The 23499-nt window shown below is 42.5% G+C and overlaps 1 protein-coding gene across 1 annotated transcript; it reads right to left on the reverse strand.

Annotated features, from left to right (window-relative positions):
- Positions 1-688: 688 nt before the first annotated feature.
- LOC116060668 (dual specificity testis-specific protein kinase 2-like) lies at positions 689-20791 on the reverse strand. Its single transcript, XM_031314380.2, has 12 exons — positions 20634-20791; positions 19236-20059; positions 15134-15255; positions 12442-12490; positions 10558-10704; positions 9883-9965; positions 8924-9014; positions 6222-6305; positions 5744-5830; positions 5175-5268; positions 2014-2438; positions 689-1908 (listed from the first exon to the last, which is right to left on the reverse strand). The coding sequence occupies exons 2-12, from the start codon at positions 19440-19442 to the stop codon at positions 1207-1209; spliced, it is 2091 nt and encodes a 696-aa protein (XP_031170240.1). The 5' UTR covers positions 19443-20059; positions 20634-20791; the 3' UTR covers positions 689-1206.
- Positions 20792-23499: the final 2708 nt, after the last annotated feature.

Consider the following 23499-nt stretch of genomic DNA (forward strand, 5'->3'; position numbering starts at 1 on the left):
CTTTACGCATGAGTGCGGTGGCACTTTAACCACCAACCTACCACTGTTTGCTGGGACTGCACAGAATTATTAACACACACAGATGCTGGGCTCAGTATTGGGTTCTCAGTATTGGGTTCTCAGTATTTGCGAAGCAACATTTAGGGTGACTTTACACCTCAGCTGTTTGGTCCGTTTTGACCCAACCCTGGAGCGTTTCGTTGGATAATCCGGTTCGTTTGGGTTGGTGTGAAAGGCCGTTGGAACTTTGGTGCTGACCAAAAACTTTGTTCTGCTTGAAGGAGGTCTCGGTTCCCTTCCAAGTGCACTAGAGTTCAGTTCCCTTTAGCTGAGAATGATATCTGACCCAAATGTAGGATGTAAACTAAAAATAGTGCACAAAGTAGCCTGCAATTTCAACTTTGCACACAATTTATGAACTCCATAAATTGTGTGCAGAGTTGAAATATATAGAATAAAATAGATGGTTTAAGCTAAGATACATTTCAAATCCATAACTTATTATGACCACATATTGCTCATCGTCTGGGTGACAACACATCATCATCTCTCTCTCATCAGGGCCCGCCATCTCCTTCCCTCGCTGTCTGTCAGCTGCTCATATTGTTCGCCTTCTTCTAAAACAGTGGTTCTCCAACTTTTGTCAATAATGGACCCCCCCAACCCTCCTTTGAAATATCTTTTTAGCCAAGTACCCCCTGACCAGTGCAAACTATTTTGGTAGAAAAAGGCCTAAATAAAGAGGTACATAGTGCTGAACCATCAGTGTCTTGTAACTAAAAAACACTTAAATGCTACATTTCAAATGCTGAATGTTCCACTTAAAGAATTCATTATTATAGTTTAATTATTTTAGGAATTAGGCATGACTGATATTTTATTAACATTTAAAAAAAATCTCACATACCTCTGCAGTACTCCAAAGTACCTCTATGGGTACTAGTACCCCCATTTAAAAAACACTGTCACTCTGATATTCTGTCCAATAGACCAGCGACCGTTTCAACCGTGTGACATTTGTTAACGTTTGGTGCGCCTGACAAAGTGCAGTCTGAACGCAAACCGAACCAAATGAAAAATGCAACAACGTTGCAACTTCACCCCCGAATTGCACCGAGTCTACCGAACTACAGGTGTGAAAGTGCCCTTAGTGTTACTAAGTTTGTCCTCTAAAATGTAGTGCTGGTGCATCCCCCGTCAGCAGGCTTATCTCTGGGCCTCCGGCAGGGACCGGCCAGGCTCACATGGCACCGAGGGCCCACCCACTACGAGTCCATTTGTGCTTCGACACAGTAGAGCTTTGGTTGCTGGGGCGGCTGTGGTTGACGAGGAAGCGCTGCCACCGGTTATGGTACCGTTGAGGTTCTGGTAGAGTCGCCGTGGTAACGAAGCCCTTTGGTGGGGGGCGGGCACAGCAGTTGAACCCCGGAGGCACACAAAGGGGAAACTCAGACCCACCAGACAGCAGCCTGGACAGGAAATGACCTCATCCTGCTCAGAGGTGCCGCTAGGGCCAGAGGACTGGAGCTGGGAGCCGCTGTAACCATTCGCACGCTCTCCTCCACCCCACCGCACCTGCTGACCAATCACAAGGGCTGAGCCGTTGTTGTTGTCCAGTCGTGGCAGAGCAGGCAATGTGCGCGGTCCGTTGGAGATGGGGAGTCGCCAGCCATTGGTCTGTAAGGAGGAGGAGCAAGTGGAGGTGAGCAGGGGTCTTCCAGGTGAGGAGTCAATGACTCTCTCTGCTGGCTCAGGAGACTTGGTACAGTCCATGGGTTCTGTTAGATGTGCCTCCTCTTCCTCCTCTTCCTCTAACCGCTCCAGAGACACCATCTCCAGCTCCACAGAAAGACATGAATCCTCTTCCATCCCATCCTCCTCCGTTAACAACTCTCTCTTGGCAGTTATCTCCATTTGCTCTACCTGTAACCTCTCATCTGCCTCCTCTGACGCCCCTGTCTTCTTCCTCATGTGGTCCCCCACATCCTCCACTGTCCCTCTTGTAATCGCCACTCTGTTGTCTTCTTCATCCTTTTCCTCCTCCTTCCCCTCCGGGTCTCTTGGCAAGGCTACAGTCCAGCTGAGCTCTGGAGTACAGGGGAGCGACTGGCACCTCCTCGGCAGCGCTCGCGTCCCTGGCATCCCTCGGAGAAGGTGGGGGGAGGAGCAAGGGTCGCGAAGCGCCGGGAGGGTAAATGTCAGGGAGATGACGGACTTGCTAGGTGTGTCTAAGAGTTTACACCGCCCCCCATTCAGGTCCTGTCTGAGAGAGAAGGGGTTGACCCGCACAGGGGTCCCGAGGAGAAGAGGCGTCTGGGTGCCCGGGGATAACGTGTCCGATTGGCTCCTCGCTAAGCCCTGCCGTTGCTGGCTGCGGTCACCCGGGTGACAAGGAGAGCTGTGGCACCGGTACGGGCTGACGTCTGCTGCCACTGCCTCTGAGCAAGGGAAGGAGGGAGACAGACATGTACGTGAAATAGAACATGAACACAAAGACAAATGACACTGACACTGGGAGTTATTATCTGGTGTATAATATGGTGTTAGGGCCGCCGCTGGCACCTTTCCCTGTCTTTAACTCTGTTTGTCATTATTTGTAACATGCCAAGTAGGATGTGCGTTCTCCAGTCAGGGATTGGCCCAGTTAGTTTGATCCCTCCCTCTTCCTACTTGATGCTAGAGGACACTGATTGGAGCAGCACCCTGTCCTGTTCCCCCTTTTCAGTCCTGACAGAGACATCAGGCTCCCCTGTGTATATATATATTAATTTTCCTTGATCAGCCTGCCAACATGACTCTGGTTGTGCTTTGTTGAATGTTTTGCTAAATGCTTGTTGAATATTTGTTGAATATCAAGTAATTGCATGTGTTTGATTTGAGGTGCTTTGTAAGGTGAGACTACCTGGGAGACTGGACCAGGGTTCAGTTTTAAAATACTGACACACATCACATTCCTAGATATTTTATGTTACTTTCACTAAGTTTTAGGGGTGCTGTCTTCTTGTGTTTTCTTTTAAAGTAGAACTAAATCGTCGTAACATTTGGTTATGCTTTTAGTATGTTCCATGCATACTAACAATCCACTATTATTCCGAATATGACAATATTCCGAACTTGACACAGGTCATGTAAACAGCATATTCCGTTTGGACATTCCAAATAAAGCCTTTTTCCGAATATGGCATTTTCATATTACGACATGTGGGATATATGCCAGTATTAGTCGGGTTTTAGAAGCATTGTTTGGACATTTATACAGCACATTCGGAATATGTGTTTTCCTTGGGCTTGCAACAGTTTGCGGTCAGTTTACGGTTAGCCAACAGTTTGCAAGGCTGCGGTAGAGATGCACGGCCAAAAGAAAAGCCCAAATCTCTGGTCAGAAGAAGAAACACACCTACTTTTGAACATTATGAAAGACTTATGTTAGGGTGAGCAGTGTGCCTTTTAGTAGTCTTTAATACTTTCTTCTTTTGTTTTGGCTGGCTGGTAGTGGGCGGGGCTTATCAATTAACCGCAGGTGCTCAGAGTTAATACGAAGATTGAGTCTCGGCGAGCTAAAGAGAGACTCTTGTCACAGAATCACGGATGTTGTGTGTAGCTCTCCACACTGAAGAGACATTTGATTTTTGGGCACCTTTGACGGTGGCCTCGAAGCCTGAACGCCTTTTATTACCAGCTTTGTTTTCTTTTCGACCAACCACTAATAACGAGACAGCAGCAGCAGCAGAAGACGGGGCTGGTCGCTCGTGTGAAGCTGCTGACGGAGTTAGCTGAGGTCGTGGTTCCAGTTAGGGAATGCATTGTTATCCTAGACATCTTGAGAGGCGTTTTGAGTCATTCCCGTAACACTTAGGTTCCAACAGGTTTTTGAATATGAGCCAACGGTGACCTTTTCATGAAGGAGGTTGAGGAAATGAAAGAGGGAGGCTGTGTTCACACGGTCCAACAAGTCCACCACCGCTGGATAACTTAGAAAAATCCTATTTTGCATGGCTACATATAAACTGGAATATTAGTGAAATATAAACTTTCATTAGCCATGAAAACAGCTTAGTCGGAATTTTGTCTTTTTTGGAATAGTCGCAAAACCCAGAATGTTATGTAGACTTAAACGTAGTCTCAATCTTTGAGGTGGAAAAAACACAATACCAACCAAACTATGTTACTACTGTTACATCCTCTTTTTCATCATATTCTTGTACCAGAGTGAATCAGAAATGGTATGGTTTTATGTGTGTGTGCTACTGCTAATGAGGTTTTGGAGAAGGTGTCATGCTTAATCACATGTTCAAGATTCCTAGCCTGGGAAAACCCTGATGAACTTCCGGCAAATTTGAGATTTGCTCTGCAAGTCCGTCTGGCCAAGAGCCCATTCAAGCCCATTTCCAATTTTTCCAAATCGAGACCCACTCTCAGTTACAACTCAGAAGGGTCTGGTGTCAACTAGGCTAAAAGATTCCCAGTTCCAGCAGGCAAACAAAAACAGTTCTTTTGGAGAATTACCGGAAAATACCAGAATCTTATTTCCCAGGATGCAACGCTACTCTGTCTGAGTCAGCCATGAAGTAAGCTAACTCTCTGGGGGAAACCCTGAGAGGGGGAAACCATCTGACGTGTGAGAAGCTGTAGCAACTACTCCAGGGTCCTGTGTCAAATGGCTTGTGCTACTTTTATTCAAAGTTTGCTTGGAAATATTCACCACTAATATTACCTGACATGATAAGGGCCTTAAATAGGTCCTGCTTTATAATCTCATCTCAAGGTTCTGTCTTGAAGGGGGGTCCCCACATCAAATATGATAAATGAATGTCTAATATGCAAAGAGGAAAAGGGAAGTAGCCCCCACCAGGTTATGATGGCTGTATGAATGACTATAAATATGAGTGGTTATCACTGGCTCCAGTCTAGCTGCACAGTTATTCAAAAGTAATACACACCCTCTGGCTAATCAGAATGTTGGCCATCTATGATATATCATATCTATGATGCATTTCCCTCCCCTCCCTCCCCTAGCACTTACTATGCTCAAAGATAGGGGACAGATCAAGTCTTCAGAGAAAAGCTGTGTAAGCTGGGGGAGCACCCATATCAAAAGTGCTGTAAAAAAACGTCTTCTATGTCTTTTACCCTTATGAAGACATAAAAAATGGAATTATATTTGGTCCTTTTACCGAGTGCAATGGGCTTCTTTCTCTCTTCTTCTCTGTCCATGCCCTCAAATGTGAAGACGATGTCAGAGAACGAGGGACGGCTCACTGCACTCATCTGAAAACACGAAGACAAAGTTCCACATATGAAGAATGTATGTTAACATCAAGAAAACATTCATTTAGAGAAGTTAGTCACATGCTGTCAACAAAGACACACAGAGTGAGAGAGAGAGGTCCAACTGTCCATGGTGGTGTCAGACAAGTGCATTAAAACTCAAAACAAGTATACACTCTGCAACCTTATGAGCAGGGCCACACAGAATTCCGCAGATTTTCAACAAATATAAAAAAAACTAAAATAAAACTCAAAATGTTAACACATCTCTGCTTCAACCAGAAAAACAGAACGCTAAATTCCACAGATTTCCATTCTGGATCATCGCTGAAAACTGTCAAAAAAAGTCTGCAGATTCTGTTTGGGTATGCTTATGAGACTGTGTGTGTGTGTGTGTGTGTGTGTGTGTGTGTGTGTGTGTGTGTGTGTGTGTGTGTGTGTGTGTGTGTGTGTGTGTGTGTGTGTGTGTACTTACATTACAGCAGGCAACAGCAAGGCTAAAGAACGCAGCTGGACAATCCCCAACCATGTTCTCAAATGCATCCACGTCCAGACCAAAGTCCTACACACACACACACACACACACACACACACACACACACACAGAGGTTTCAATGCAATCCTCCATGTCTTGTTGCTATGTTACAAATATGAAATCACTGCATATCAAGTATCAATAACTAGAGGCTACAAATACAGGTTATAGAAAACCATTACAATCACGACTTACACAGACACATACAGACACACAGCCTTTCAGTGATGAACTATTGAACAAACTGGCTCTGTAATGATACATTTTTCTCCTAGAGAGCAGTTTAGAACATTGACATAGAAAATATTATTTCTTATTATTCTTCCCGCCATACATATTAAAGTAGCAACATGTTTCTGTCTGTGCGGGAGCGACACACCACTACACAAGCAGAATAAATCCCAGGCGTGAAGACTACCTCTGTCCTCGGTAAGAAGTCAGGATCAGCTTCAATCCGGGCAATGATCTCACACAGGATGATGCCGTACGCAAACACATCCACCTGAGCAGAGGAGAGGAAGTGCACACATAGGTTAGGTTAGGCCTCAAACTAGATTTCACACAGCGGTAAACTGCAGCCTTATGGGTAGTAGAGGATTGATACCAACACAAATAGTTTGGGGTCTACAGCTTCTGGTATTTGTGCTAACACTCATAGTCATAAAACGTGAAAATCATGAGAAGTTGATCAGGTTCAGCACTCCAAATCCATCTCATCCAAGCTCACTGTCAATGTGTTCAAACCAGGGGTAGATGCATAGACTGTATAGGTGAAGCCAAAACATCTGGATCGCCCCCTGGTGGCTGGCTGCAGTATAGGTCATAAACCAGGCCCCCTCCATGTTAGTGGAGGGGGCCTGGACCAAACTAAAAAAAATCAAAGTACATGTCAAATAAATGTTTTAACAGATGGTTTCTGTTATTTTAGGTAGTTCTGATCATGCTGATGTTTGTTCAAGTGTTCATGTTCTGATAAGTTGGGTTTTATTAGTTATTTGATTCTATCAAACAGGGTGAAACGTAATAATTGACAGCTGGGATTGACTCGTGATTGGTTGGGCGGGTGTATGAGCGGGACTTTGCTATAACATATTATAAAAGTAGCACAAGAGAAGAGCCATAAGTGTTAGTCAGTAATATCTATCTAAGGTCTACACCACTACATTTTCATTTTTAAGCGTCGTTTTGAGACAAAAACAATTTCTGTCCACACAAGAGCTTTAGTTTCAGTAACAGACTGATCTCGGTCCATATCAACACGTCTGACAACACATATCACATGACCATTCACATACACTGGGCATGCACGTGCCGCTGATTCGGTGTAGGGCTAGCAAAGCTGCTAATGGTCGTCTGGTTAACACAAGTTTTTAGCTGTGACTGTCCTTCCTTTGCCGTACCTGAAGTTGCTGCATTTTGGCTGCTGTCTGTAGATTCCTTCATCACAACTCGTATTCTTTCAGATGTTTCATACCAGATGTTGTAACAGCGGTGATGTTGTGTATAGTTTAGGGTCCTCGCCACCACCAGACAAATCGGCATTGTAAATTGAACATGTAGCTGGACTTGAATGGCATCGTTTGATTGAAAGTACTGCCAAACTACACTTTTTCTGCTCACGAGTTCCATTTCCACTTTCTCACAGCCTACTGCATTGAACGCTCCACCTACGTAAACACCTTCCCGTAATCAATGGCGCCGTCATTACGTCGACCAGCGTAGACGCTTGGTCAGGTGCCTTTGTCGTTCTTATTGACGCTAAAAGTCTCCTTTAGCGCTATAAGTAAACGCGCTTGGTCGGGACTGTTGCCGTCCCTTTTGACGTAGTTATGTTAAGAAAAAGGTCGTGGGTGGGCTTACGGTTCTGTGACACGCGGGAGGAAAGAAAAAAAACGACTACAGCAAGAGTGACAAGCGGGACGCAAACCCCGCTCTCCTGGGTGAAAGTCCTGTGTTTGACCCATCCACCACCCCAACCAACCTCTTTACGCGGAAATTCACCCTTACATACTACTTACATACTGCTAAATCCTATCTCACTGCTGCTCTCCCCGGTGCGTTAAATACGATCTCATATTGTACTAAAATAGTTCACCGAAACGTGTTTCTGAAAACATTTTAAGAGACAAATAGGCCTTGCAGTTTCTGAATCTGTCTTCATTTCAGATCAACAAAGGTCAGTTTAAAAGATTTTCTTCAGATTTTGAGAGGCTCATCTGCTCGCCATTTCCAGGTGAGTCCCGACTGCCCTGTCTCCCGACTGAACATGTCGGGTCGGCCAAAATGAATGCTGACGGCTCCTCGGACGGCCGACAGCACGGGACACACAGAACAGACTCGAGTCACCGACTTCGCCAGACGGTCCGACGGCCGATTACCGGGCTTACACAAACACGCTGAAAGACGCCTTTTTCATCGCATCAGACGCTGACAGCCACTATCCAAACATCCTTATTTTACGAGTTCAGAATGATAATGGGTTGTGCAAATGTAGGGTTCGGTTCCCTGGGAAAAATTCTAAGGTTCGGCAGAAACCGAACCCCGTCGAAAAGCCCAATATTCGGCCGAATCCGAAGCCGAATCCTGGATTCGGTGCATCCCTAATAGAAAATAAAGAAAATACTTTGGAGAAAGAACAATTGCAAAAAGTAAGACCAGGGACTGATGTGCTTGGACCGACGATGAGGTGGAACTGTTACTTAAAGGTATGTAAGCCTACCTAACTGATAAGACTGACTGATATGCATCGTTGTTTCCAAAGGTCTCCGTTTGTGCCCGTCCAGACTACAAAGCAACCCTGGAGTTTTCAAACCTAAAGCAGTGTTTCCAAATGACTCGGCAACGCCGGAGTAGTGTCGAACCCAGGCGTAAATGTGGCAAAAGTTTTTAAACCAAAACGTAGTAGTGTGGATTTGGCCTAAAGTTTGCTAACACTAACTAACGTTTACCACAGGTCATACTAGACTAAGTAAAACCCCTGAGTGTATTGAAATGACCAACGGTGTGTTTTACTGCCTATAATTCAGTAAGAGGAAGACTTACGTGGTCAGTTAATAATGCACTTTACTCCAGTAGGTGTTTGTGTGAGTTGTGCAGACACCAAAGATGACGCAGGTTTACCTTCTCATCATACAGCTCTCCTCTCAGAACTTCAGGGGCCATCCAATAGGGGGAGCCCACGATGGCCAGAGGCTGCTTCCCCACACCATCACTGCAAAGAAAGCAAGCATTCCCGTCAGACACATTCTCATTCAGATACACTGCACTGGTCCAAATTTGCTGTGAGCCAGCGCTATGATTTTATTTATAATATTTTGTATATTGTAGATACACCATGATGTAAAACTAGACCCCACTGTACACATAATGCAATCCAAAGCAACAGCCCTGCAACACATCTTTGTTGAACTTGTAATGTTCAATTTTGTTAACACTGGTTCTTTTCAATGCTTTGTTGTTGTATTGGTTCATATTATATTGATAATATGAACGGAGCTCATAGCACTGATCAGCAAATCACAAAGGGAGACAGAGGGTGGAGGAAACGGGGATCGCTAACAGCGCTAATGGCAACAGGGCAAACATTAGTTAGCTCCATGGTTAGCTCACTCACCGGGGCAACCTGGCTTCTGCCAGAGAGCAGTGTTCATCAGTGGTAAAGTTAACTGTCCCGCCCGGGACACAGCCGGTGTCAGTGGGTGACCTCTGCATGAGTTGCCGTGTAATGAGCCGTGTAACAGGTGGGGTAATATTAGGGCTACAAGACAAGTCATGATGGGCTGACCCTTGACCCCAAGCTTAGATACCTCTGTAATACTGACACAGCTCCTCAATGGATACCGATCTGTTTGATTTTTGTTCAGCTCACAACACTTTAACCTTCATCCATTTGAGTTAGACTAAATAACTAAGAATTACTCATCTATTACACAGTCTCTGCCAACACATACTGTAAGGATTAGGTATGGCTCAGATGGTGATGCCAAGCTAAGAATGACATCAGAATGAAATTGCTGACTACAATTCTTTCATGAAGGGTTTGTTATTAAACAGAGGCAAGGACATCCCCCCCCACTGACCTGTAGTCAGGGATCTTCTCTGCCAGGCCGAAGTCTCCCACCACAGCTGTGAACATGCCATTATCACAGCGAACCAGACAGTTCTGCACAGAAAAACAAACTATTGGTAAAAAAATGGGCCTATTGATGAATATTAAGTACAAAATACATTTTCTCACTGATCTCTAGTCCAGCAATTTGCAATTTAAAGGCGCTGAGGAAACAGGGACGAGGAACAACTGGATATACTTTCACCTCATTCATCTAAAATGCATGTTTTTCACTAACGTTAGCTTGGAGCCCTTATTTACCTGTTGGGCCACAGACTAAAGAAGATGACACCACCCAAACTAGCAGTCAATCTGACCGGCAGTGAGATGTCGCTGTTCCTAATGCTAGATTTGGTTTATCAAAGACACTAGCAATCCAACACAGGACAGAAAATAAGGACAGTAGAAACGTCAGACAGGTCAGACCTCTGTGTTTAAATGTATAACCTTAAACTGTACAGTTTGGGCTGAAAATGACAACAAAAATATTCAAGTTTGCAGATTTTTACATATCTCTATTAAAGTCAACTGCCATTTTTTTGTGTTAACACATCGTCACGGTGATTCGGTGTATTGTCTCCAGGTAAAGTTAGTCTCTGTAAATAGATCAATGTAGCTCACGGAGCCCTCATGATAAATGCTGTACCTTGGAGGTGAGGTCTCTGTGGAATATGCCCTTGTTGTGCAGGTACTGCAGCCCTCGGGCGATATCCAGAGACAGACCGATCCTGACGCACCACGACAGGTACAGATCGCTGTCCAACAGCTGCTCCAGGTTACCTCCGTTTATATACTACGGAGAGAAACAGTAACATGTCTTCAATTAATCTGCCTTTACACATGCCGACACACATAGACACCAAACACATGAATAAGGATGCAACTAACGGTTATTTTCATAGTCGATTCATCTTTTGATTATTTTCTCAGTTATTGATTAGTTGTTTGGTCTATAAAATATCAGAAAAATGGTGAAAAATGTTGATCAGTTTTCCAAAGCCCAAGATGATGTCCTCAAATGTCTTGTTTTGTCCACAACTCAAAGATATTCAGTTTACTGTCACAGAGGAGAGAAGAAACTAGAAAATATTCACATTTAAGAAGCTGGTTTCAAATCATTTTTAATTTTTTTTCAAAAAGAATGACTCAAACTGATTAATCGACTATCAAAATAGTTAGCGATTCATTTAATAGCCAACTAATCGATTCATCGATTAATATTTGCAGCTCTAGATATAAGCACAGTTTATAATGTTACCATGCTCATCTATGTCACTGGTACTAATAAGAATGCTTAAATCTTTTTTGAACTGAATGAGGGAAAAAGTGATCTGGAACAATGTTTTCGGAGTTGCTCAAACGTGGATTGGTCAGTCTGGCTGTGTTTATTAATCTGCCCTATGGTGTATTTTGTGGAGGTTCAGGTTCAGATCATTGTCCTGTTATTCTCTACTCTGCTTTGACCCTGTGATGTGTTTTACAGTCTTCCTTTTCTATTAACATGATATATTTTGGCCTTGACCAACTGCCATGCTTCGCTTGTTTGCAAGCCATGATGTCTCTCTCTTTCTCATGGGGGGCCAAATTCTCTGGGTGGGCAAAGCAGAGAAAGGGGAGGTAACCTTTCCCCTTATGACGTCATAAAGGGAAGATTCCAGATCGGTCCATCTGAGCTTTCATTTTCTCAAAGGCAGAGCAGGATACCCAGGGCTCAGTTTACACCTATCACCATTTCTAGCCACTGGGGGACCATAGGCAGGCTGGGGGAACGCATATTAATGTTAAAAAACCTCAAAGTGACATTTTCATGCCATGGGACCTTTAAGAGTTGAGTAAGACACTATACCGTAATGTCAGTTTTATGTATGTATCGTAGAAAACGAGATCACTCAGACAATACAGTCTTGTATTGCATTGCATTTTGCATTGTAGCCCCCTCTCTCTGGAACTCCCTACCCATACACATCTGTGACTGTACTGACCTGGACACATTCAAAACCCTCATCAAACACACCTCTTTAGATTAGCCTTCCACATACACTAGTCTTACATTTCTCACCTGATAGTTACTGCTTTTATTGTTTGTAATTGCTTTTAATATGCTTGTTTTATGTGTTGGTTTTATTGCTTATCTGTTTTTAATGTGCTATATGTGCTGTTTTTACTGTAAAGTGTCTTTGAGTACCATGTAAAGTGCTATATAAATAAAATGTATTATTATTATTATTATTATTATTGCTGAGGAGCAGAGGTGCAGATAGAAGAAAACATAGACCAGAAGCCAATTCATGTAATATTGTCTTCTGCAGAGCAAATCAATTCTGGAAAGCGTGAGTTGAAGTTGTCTCCTCCCATACCCTGTCCACATCCGTCAACATATGAAAGAAACAGGTTGGAGGAGAAAAAGGAAAGGCCACAAAGAATGGAAGAGCCAGACTCAAAGTGAGAAAAAGAGATAAAACTTCAGATTTTGAAGAAATAAAGAAATTTGACAATATTAAAAGAATAGAGATATGAGTGATGGTTTTACCTCAGTCAGAGCGTGGAGTTGACCTTCATGCACACAAACCCCAAGAAACCTGAGAGGGAGAGGGGAAGAAATAGGATTTCTTTTTAATTCTGTAGGCCATATTCTGGAATCAGGGTTGCCCAGGGTCTGGAAAGTGCTTGGATTCAAAATAATAATAATCAAGGCCTTGAAATTGCTTGGATTTACTGAGTAATTAAGAGGAGCTTAAAAGTGCTTGGATTTAGCCAACTGGAATCTCTGACTTTGAGCCTTGTGTGATCCGTCATCCTAAAATCCACCTAGCTTATTTGGATACCAAAAAAGTACAACCTAACAGGTACTACTATCCACAACTTTTGCCAAGGGAACATGTTGCAAAAAGACTGGAAATTGACTGAATTACTTTCATTGAACACTTTTAAGTCCAGATTGAGAGCACTTGAGTCGATCCTTTGTAATTGTTTTTCATAATGTATATGTAATCGTTTTGTATGTTTGTAACTTTTTTGCGGCTTCTTTCGCCAGGACTCCCTTGAAAAAGAGGTTTTTAATCTCATTGGGATATTCCTGGTTAAATAAAGGTTAAATAAAATAAAAAATAAAAAAATCATATCTCTGTATTTTTCGGCTGAATGGCGATAAACGATATATATCTCTGTATTTTTTGCAAAGTGGGATAAATGTTTATTAATTAAAATAAAATGCAAAGACAGGGTTTCCTTCCCAGTTTGAAAATATACAGCTCCAACACATGTAAATGAAAATGATCTGAAATAAATAGCCTAGGATATATTACAAAATATACATATATCTCTGAGAAAGCTCCTTCACTTGTTTTCAACAACAATAACTGATTAAAAGAGAGAGAGGACGCCCGGATAGCTCAGTTGGTATATATAGAGGTTTACTCCGACCTGCAGCCCTTTCCTGCATGTCATTCCCCCCTCTCTCTCCCATTTCATGTCTTCAGCTTTCCTATCAAAATAAAGGCCAAAAATCTTTAAAAAAAAAAATAGATGGACAGACATAGGGAGGCAGAGGGAGAGAGGGGGAGTGTGATGGACTGAAGCGTATGCTACTCACAGAGTGACGGCTGACTCATTATGAATGGGTCCAGCACGAGTCAAATGGGCTTTGGCAGGTCAGCGGCGTTACACACGTCTTGGGTAAGAAATGTCTGTATCGTCACTGCACTGCATTTTTATGAACTATGATATTCTGGCTATGGGTCACATCTCTCGCCCAGGTCCAGCAGGCTCCGTCTCACGCTATTACTCAACAAACTGAAGTTAGTTGCATTCAATAACTTCTAATGTGTTTTTCACCGTGGCGGCCGCAATAACAGAGAGTTACCAGCGGAAACACTGGTACAAATACAGGTTTCCCTCTCATACTTAACAATATACAGACAAACGTCAGCAGTTTGGACCGGCGCTGTGTCTCTCCATGTTGCAGGGGAGTTGTGTGTGAGTGAATGGGGGGGGGGGGGGGGGTGCTGCGCGGAGAGTAAGAGGAGAGATCCAAACACAGGCACGGCTTTACAGAAGAAATGGGTCACGTAACGCAACATTAAACCATATCGATATAAACAACATTGCTTCGTTTGTGGAGAGGACGTTAGGTGCACCGGTGCGACCTAGGAACATTTTTAGTCGCACCCTTACAAATTTTGTCGCACTCTAGAGCCCTGAGTGAACAGTTTGAGTCTTTTAAAGGAGAATTCTGGCTGATTTCAACACGTAGCTCTGTTCTTTGTACCCAGGAGGCTGTAGATGTGCACTAGATGTGAAGGAAATGCATAAAAGTTGTGCTAATTCAGCTCTGTTTAATTTGACGAGTGCGAGTTAGTAGACAAGTGCTTAGAGACCGTCTACAAACTACAACACCGAAAAGAGATACAAAAATATTTTCAAAAATAGGCATATGCTTATTTTTTAAAAGTAAGTGATGTAGTACAACTGGCAGGAGACAAGTTATAATTGAGGTAAGTTTGGAGACACTACCTTATTTAATCATTAAATTAATAAATATTTGTGTATCTCTTTTCGGTGTTGTAGTTTGTAGACGGTCCCTAAGCACTCGTCTTGCTGTCTCAACACCGGAACTAAACAGAGCTGAATTAGCACAACTTTTATGCATTTCTTTCACATCTCCTGCAGTCAGATTCACTGTGTTCACTCAGAAGGAATCACTTCACATGGGTAGGCACTTGTAATGACATTTGGAACATGTTAAGAGGCTAAAAGCACCTTTAAAACTTGCCCTGTTTCAGCCTGTTGGGTGCTAACTCTAGCAGGAGGATAACACGGTGTAGGCAGCACCAATTGGATTCATTTTTCTCGCTACTGAAAGCACTCCAAATTTACAAACAACAGAGCTACGGGTTGAAATGGACCGGAATTCTCCTTTAACAGCCGAGAGTCAACACTGTGATCTATTGAAACGCCCACATCTTAATTATAATCGGCCTGACAGGCATAATATGTGTCCCTGCCTTAAGTGGACCAGTACAACAGTACACGTGTCCCCTGGAACCAGACTAATAGGTGTATTAGCAGTATTTGTTAAGGCTGGGGGAGACTGGTAACACTGAATGATAAAAGGTGGATTACAATAAAAGAGGCAACACTGACTGAACCTGATCAGAGACAAATCACACTCATTGTATTGATCTAAACTCACCTGGCAACATATTATATAAATTAAAACCTACCTGAGTATGTTTGGGTGGCAAAGCCTGTTCATGAGCTGCACTTCTCGTAGCATGTTAGCTTTGTTGCTAGCCAGCGTGTTCATTTTCAGGGCCATCACCTGCCCTGTGATCCGATGCTGCACCTGGAAAACAACCAGAGAAGGTGTGAGTTGCTGAAGTTCCAGATTGCGTTTTATTTAAGTGAGTTCAGTTCAGTTTTATTCACAAAAGTTAAAAAACAAGTACAATCAGAAGGCATAATGCAGATATGTGAACTGGGACAACCTGGTAATCTATGTATAGGGCCCCAGACACTAGCAAATAATAATAACACATTATAAATACTATTATATTGTTTGGATAAAAAAAGGAACATGTTTTATACAATAACATTGACAACCTACAAAAAAAATCCTAACTACCCTAACCCTACTTAAGTGGTCCCAAGCCATTTATTCCATCAGTCTAAGCATTGTTTAGAAAGATAAGATGCAATAAACATAAACATATTCAAAGTGAAATAACAGTAGAATAAAAATATTTCTGAATCACTAGTTTGCTGATCGCACCTCTCTCCTTTTTGCATATGCATTTAGGGGAAGAGCAAATTATTAAAAAGAGACATGCTAACAGATACTGCTTTGTGATTTAATGTAATGCATATGAGCTTAAATATCAACATAATACCCCTTTCCCACCAAAATTAGCGTAAACATGCATATGCAGGCCTTTTAGAACGGGTAAACCCACTAAAAATATTTGCCCAGTCTGGAAACAGAAGGCTAGTTTAGACCTTTATACAGCAGAGAATCACAGGGTCACAGTACATGAACATGCACATGTGAAGCTGCAAGTACAGTACAGTGACTCTGCGCTTATGTGTGTAACTGAAAGGGCCATTAACTGCTAATATTTATGTTCAGCCAGAGTGTGGACCTGCAAGTGTGTGTGTATATTAATAGCATAGCACTAATAGGCTTTCTGGATTTCCCACCACTCCTCCTGATCTGCACAAATCCACTGGGCCATTACTGATGCCCAGCAGCAGACAGGAGGCATGCACACGCACGCACACACGCTGGGGTTGCTCTCCTGAGATTGTAGTTCCGCTTTCTTCCCGTAGTCCCATTTTGCCTCCTTTACTGCTCTTCTCACATTGTAGAATGCTGCTTTGTAATGCTCCATGTTTCCAGACTGCAGTCCTGATTTGTAGGCGGCTTTTTTCAGTTGTGGAATGATTTACTGGGAGTTTTGGGTACAGTAGCTTCTATGGTGGTTTGGGGATGGGTTAAACAGCAATACATGCAATGTGAAGTGATATGACCAAATTACCTGCTTCTCTCTTTTGTTACATCCTACACAGACACTCAGCACTATGGATACTTAGCCTACTGGGCCTTTTTATACACTTGGAAGTTCCCCTAAAATTCCCCATTTTTTAGAAATGTAAAGCTGCTGTCATGCTGCTGCTCGGACACCGCCCTGACAACCGCTTACCTGCTAAAAAGCATGCACCAAAAAAGCAAAGCAAAAGCAGCTGCTGCTGATACGGCCCTACCACTAGGAGATCAGCATGGTGAACTCTGTGCAGCAGAGAAAACTCTGCGTGTTCATGGGGCAGCACATGCTTCATACCCCTACCATCATGATCGAAACCGATTCCCCGCTGTCGCCTTCCCCCTAATTCAGTGGTTTTCTGTAGGGTCCCCCGTTTGTAGATGAAAATATTTCACGCCTTGATAGTAAGGTGCGCCGCAATCAGCTGTTTTTACGTAAAAGACAGAGATGGAAAAAGAGAGAGAGAGAGAGAGAGAGAGAGAGAGAGAAAGAGGTGCGCAACAATCAGACGTTTCTCCGCGAAGGGATAGTCAGCAAGACTAGAATTGGCAGTTGAATCAAGTTCCTTAGATCGAACTGTGGTCACCCCTACATATTTTCTTGTCTTTGTTTTGGTAGTTGTGTTGTCTGGCGTGGCTTTATCGTCTGCTTTACGTTTTCCCACCAGTCCTTTCACGAACTTGTCCATTCTTTGCTAGCAGTGCAGTAGAACCCAGTATGTTGCATGTACCAGATAGACGCATTGATATTTATTTATTATTTAAACATGAACTTTAAGGTGTCATGTAAATGGACTGGATTTATATAGCGCTTCTGTAGTCATAACAACCACTCAAAGTGCTTTTACATTGTACAGGAGTGTTCAGTGTCTTGCCCAAGGACACTTCGATATGGTTGCAGGGGCAGGGATCGAACCACCGACCTTCCGATTGGTAGACAACCACTCTATATCACCTGAGTCACAGCAGCCCCACGTCATCTGTTGTGAATGAATATATTACACTAATGTATGTCTGTAACTGTGGGGTTATTGAATTTTGCAATACTGCATCTCATGTTTGGATATTGTGATTAGACTTTTTGTCAAGGAAATTAAAGAAACAGTCAGACATTTTGGGAAATACCCTTGTTTTGGAGCTTACCCACTCTCCTCCACCTGAGAAAATCAATGTCAGTTTCACTTTGAGTGGCACAGCGGTGCTTGGAGCTAAGTGTTAGAATGGTATAATAAAGGTGTGGTTCATACTGGAGCTCTCTTATCTACAATGTAAGAAACAGAACAAACAGAATGAAGACTATATTGTTAGTGTTCTTGAAGCAGTTGGGTTACTTTGCAGTTTGTGGACACACTTACAAAGAAACAGAGTATCTACTGTCACGTTTAAGCACTTAAGCATTAAACCAGAAATATTCATATCATTAAATCATATGAGGTACTGAATAACTTTGAAGTATGAAGTTATACCAAGCACCGCTCCCCTAGTTTTTCATGTTGGTTTTTGGGTGCGAGTGTGTCGAGCTTTGGCTATTTCAGATAAGAGCAGAGGAATGTGCACTGGAATCAATGTTGTATGAACCCTAACCCTGAGCAAATACTCCAACAACTTACTGTACATGCTCAGGGCTGGTACATGTGGGTGCTGTCTGGACTATTGATTTAGTGGGCAAGAGGTGATCATTTACATACATTAAGGTGACCTCAGAAAAGAGTAGGATGCACACACACACACACACACACACACACACACACACACACACACAAAGTCAGAGGATCACCAAAGTTCTAACAATTATTCTGAGGGAGACAGAAATGTGTAGAGCAACTTTTATGGCATTTCATCTAATAATTGCAGTAATCAACTATCTATAAAGGTTTATCAGACGGCATCACACTGTCTTTACTATAGCACTATGAGGAAGTTGTGGCAGTAACATTTACAGTTCAGACATGAAGATGTTGGATGAAGATGAGAGGATCTGGACCAGCGAAAGTACACGTCCAGGATAAAGCCTGACATCCTGTGTGTGGCTTACGCACAGGATGTCCGCTCTCTGTGTGTTGCCATTCTCAACATTCATTCTTTACGGGACACAGCAACAACCTTCGAGCTAGCAAGTTACATGCTAAAACATTTGGATCGGGCAACAAGGCAGGCCTGCTTGGTTCTTTCAGGGAATGATTGTAAAGATTTGAAGGAATATGTTTGCATTTCCTCTCTAACTGGGACGTTTTGGGACCGCTTGGTGGGATTGCTGTGGACAAAGTACACGGAGATACACTCGTAGCACATTATGTTTAACCATGTATCAGCTAATTTAAATAGCTCACGTTACTGTATTGTGTCAACAGTTGACTACATTTAATGTTAAGGGGCGTTTTCTTTTGCGGGGTACAAATGTTCCACCACAACAAGTTCCTTCCCGAGACTATTTAGCAGAGCCACCATCACTGTGTCCAGAACTTAGCTCCGCCCAAGACGATTGTGATTGGTTTAAAGAAATGCAAACAACCCAGAGCGTTTTTTTCTCCTATCCCAGAATGCATCTGTGGTGTAGCTGGACCTTACTCCACAGTGCTGTGCAGATAGAGCTGACAATGCCAGACTAACATACCACTGTATTTAATGTGGATCTGTTATTTCATGGCCGATACCTGACCCACATAACAAGGTCCAATAATAATAATATACCCCATACCCATAATAAACCAACACTGATTGTTTGACATTTTGACCAGTAATGATAAACTCACAGAGGTTTGTTGTAGTTCAATCAGTAGACGTACCTTGAAGACCTCAGAGAAGAAGCCTGAACCTATCTTCTCACAGAAGAAGTCGTCGATGCGGGCCAGACTGGACACAGCGCTCCTCAGGGCTCGGTACGAGGACGGGCGAATCCGGTTTGGCGCGTGGATATTGTGGAGCGGTGGCTCATCCGAGCCACCGTGACCCTCCTCCAGATCGCAGAGGCAGCACTCAGCGTGGTAGTCCATGGTGCTGGAAGACCACCACGCTCCAGTTCTTTCCCACAGGGGAACCAAAATGTCTGTTAGACCGCAGTAGTCCTGAGACACCAGGTAATGGTGGCTCCCACCATCACGATGGCAGAATGACCAAAGTGTCTCCTGTGGGTTATATGGATGCCCTAATGACCTGATAGTATATCTGTTTTACACAATACTGCAAATCTTTTCCAGGTTCCACCCTGATGGAGGCTGCAGTATTATTACACAAATATAAAAAAAATATTATCTATATTTCTACTTTAGTGAGCCATCTTTCTAATTAGTTCAGCGTCTTCTCATTCAACTGATTTGAGGTAAAGGATAGAGTCTAGCGTTCCTCCCATCCACTCTGCCAAAGTACCCCCCGAGTAAGACTCCAAGTTGCCAGGGCTTCGTTGTGGCTCACCCTGCCCTTTGACGTACCAGGAAAGATGGAAAAGTCCCTTTACATCACCAAGCCGCTGCAACAGCGGATATAGGAATTCCTGCAGTCCATGAACGTCGCCTCGCCGACGTGAGGAGGCTCGATTCCCTCCGTCATCCCGTTAGTTTGGAGGCTGAGATGACGGATGCTGCAGCTGCAGCCGGCTGCCATGTAAAGGTCCCTGTGGAGTGAAGTGTTGCAAGAATATTATAGGAAACAATACAGCACCACTGACAGGTTTACAGCAGCTATATTTCACGTTATATTACAGGAATGACAGAATGGTCGATGTTAACACCACTGTGTTATAATAGAGCCCATATGTCGCATTTAGGCTACTGCTTGAAAGCCTCCTCTGGAGGCGGCCTGTCCGCTGGCTGTGTGCGGTGTAAACGGTAGCAATGAGGCTAGGAGCCACAGAGAATCACCGCTAGCAGGGAGATAAGCCATAACCTCCACTGTAACATCGACCTGCAAGAACAACTCAACCGGACTGTAGGCTTACAAATAATTACAGGCCTCATTCAACCATGTTTTTGATCTTCTTTTTCTTCTTCTAACTGCGTATAGTAAATCATAATTTGACCGAGGCTACATAAACTGGAGAATGTAACGTTAACGTTCGCGTTTCGAAATCCCATATTTCTCCCGTTCCAATAAAAAAAAAAACCTAGCTACTGTTAATAGCGGGAGCTGTCAATGACAAGCAGGCTGAGGAGGCATAGTAAGTTAGATGGTTTAACGTCTCTACTCACGTCGGTTGAAAGGAGAGGTCGGTGCGGTCCGGTGCGTGAGGCGAATTGAAGGCAGAAATATCGCTCGGCGGTGTCTGCTGGTGATAATCCTGTCTGGGCTCCTGCTTCACGAGCCGCTACCTTAGTGAAACAGCGCGGAGTCAAGCTAGCGAGAGTGATACAGAGAACTTCCTGTAATTTCACAATAAAAGCTTTTCGATGTATGCAGTATGCATATTAAAGTGCATTATAGGTGTAGTTTATTCATTCATTTAAAAGGCACAACTTTGACTTCCATTAAAAGATGATCTACATTACAAAAAAATATAGAAGCATGACCTTATTGCTTACTCAAGACCTTCTGATGCTGTTAAAGGTGTCTCTTATAATATATCACAGCCGAATACAAGCCTATATTTTGATGACCAATCCATAAACACACAAAACTTTTGCCATATCTCATAATGGCTATTTGAATTTTAAAACTTGTGACACATGTAATATTAAACACTATGGACACACATTGTAAAACATATAAGGAGTTTACTACTAAAGCCAGTCAGCAGAGCCTGTCCACAAGCTCTGTCTGTACTGCTTTCATTTTAGTGCACTTGACTACTACTCCTACAAAATAAAGCACTTCCTTAAAATCAACTCACTTAGCAATTTTAGAAATCTTATTTTAAACCTCCAAACTTCTAACTAACTGCTTTACTTAGCCTAACTGTATCTTTTACATCGTAATTATACTAATTTATTTAACAAATTATTTTTCCAAATCAGAAAGTTTTAGTAGCTTTTTATTGTTCTTATGATGTCACGCTTCTTTTCTGTTGTTTTTTTTCTTCTTGTTTTTGTTTTTCCTTTCTTCACTTTAATCTGGAGAACAATTTGATGTTTTTCTCACAACATTAGAGCATATTTCAGTTTGAAATAAGATGACAGAGATATAAAATTATAATAAAATAGAATAATACAGGCTTAACATAATGTATGTTTAAAAGTCAGGTTTATTGCGTTCATAACAGCGAAAAAGCCTACATAAGAAGCCTGCAAATAAAGGATGATTGTATAAAAATTATGTAATGCTGTAAAATAAATATAGGCCCTATTCAGAAATGGAAAGTCATTTAAGTCAAATTGATTATTTTTTTCGAATGATTATCTGGAGGACCTGGGGGCGTTCAGCCCCGACAAAAACCAGGGCTCGAGGTTGCCCAGTTGCCCTTGGCAACCAGATTGAATCAATTGGCAACCGTTTCGTGGCCTCTCGTTTCCCCCTTTGGCAACCACCTGTTCAATATTTGTGGGTTGTTTTTTTGAAATATAAAAACAAATCAAAACTTATAAAACTGGAAAATCTTATTTCAAAAGAAGTCGATATTTTATTTGGTTGTCTCCGTAAAGTTTAAACACTACGTTCGTGCACAACGCAACATTTCAGCTGTTGTGCGACCAGTTTCCACATGCGCATTTGCCGTGAAAAGACACAGGCAGCGCAATTTTCTGTTCACGCCGCATGTTAATTAGCACCGGTGCCCGGTATCTACTGGACGGAATAGCAACGCAAATTTTGGTGCTTGATTACGGTGCCACCTAGCTTAATGTCAGCGCTACTCTCTGGTGCTCCGAAACAGACGTTAGAGGCAACAGAAGCATCGCTGCATGTCACGCTAGTAAACACTAAAACACGTTACACTTGGCATTGGGAACATTAGCTTACCGTTAGCTACAGTAGTAACTGGATTAAACAGGGTTAAAATACTGACAGCTAAACTGTAAACGGTGTAAGAGTGTGTCTGTATTTCACTGTAGAGGATTCCAACAGCGGGACGTCCAACAGTCTGCTGCTAGAGCTAAGAGCTAAAAGACACTAACTACTAAACTAGCACTATGGTCACTGCTGTTGTCAACCTCGTAGTTATTGTAAAATAACCTTTTCTCATCTGTTTTTGTCGTTTAACTGCAATTTACTGGTGAAAGAAGTAATTATTATTAAAAGTTATTATTACATTTTTAATAGTCATTTAAATTCCCCCCCTTTTTTTGTGCTGATCCGAAAATTGATCCGATCCGTGACTTAAAACCGTGATCCAATCTGTGAGTTTTGCGATCGGTTGCACCCCTATTTCAGAGGGATGGGAAATGATATTGCAAGCCATTCTCTCATTGTTTCATTATTAAAATGTGTGGTATAGTTACATAAGAAATGAATTTCTCGAAATATAGGCAGTTTAAAACTGCAACCGTATTGTCAATTTCGCCGACCAAAAGCTGATGATGAATGATGCCTGGTTGCCAGGCCTGGCAACCACTTTAAAAAGTTAGCGTTGAGCCCTGTAAACTAAGCAAAACTATGTAGCTTATTGTATATCTATTGTATTATGCTTTAAGAACAGCTGCACACTGTTACGAGGAAACATGTCATTCAACCCGGAAACCGTAGGCTAGCAGTGCCCTATAGTTTCTCATCGTTGTTATTTAACTTTCATCCCTTTAGTGTTGAACTTGTATGTTTTTCTCTAACTGTGCCGAGTTTGACACATACAACTGCTGACAGAGTGGCTTTAGTCTCACATTGCCAGACCTTCCTCCACACGCTGTGGAGGAAGGTCTGGCTAGTCTACACAGCATTCCTGGATTAAAATAAATAAATAAGTTAGTATAGGCTAATTATATTTAAAGAATAATAATGATGAGATACAATCAGATACAATCTACTGGTAATAATAATAACAATATTAGAGAATACATTCAAAATAGAATAAAGTAAAAAGAAAGATATCATCTTCATCTGATCCCGTCCCACTCCTCTTCCTCCTCCTGCTCTATATGCTGACATGGTTTTCCTGTTCACACTGAAGGAAGCTATGAGGGAACTCTGCAC

The sequence above is a fragment of the Sander lucioperca genome, chromosome 4 (genome assembly GCF_008315115.2).
Source record: "Sander lucioperca isolate FBNREF2018 chromosome 4, SLUC_FBN_1.2, whole genome shotgun sequence".
In the NCBI taxonomy this organism is placed as follows: domain Eukaryota; kingdom Metazoa; phylum Chordata; class Actinopteri; order Perciformes; family Percidae; genus Sander; species Sander lucioperca.

What these genes read in the sequence shown, in the direction of transcription:
- LOC116060668 (XM_031314380.2), bottom strand. Translation starts at nt 19,442, where the DNA reads ATGGACTACCACGCTGAGTGCTGCCTCTGCGATCTGGAGGAGGGTCAC. An exon ending in AACTCCACGCTCTGACTGAG is followed by an intron (nt 10,705 to 12,441) that starts GTAAAACCATCA and finishes TTCTCTCCGTAG; the next exon opens with TATATAAACGGAGGTAACCT. An exon ending in AGGATGAAGAAGACAACAGA is followed by an intron (nt 1,909 to 2,013) that starts GTGGCGATTACA and finishes GAGCAAATGGAG; the next exon opens with ATAACTGCCAAGAGAGAGTT.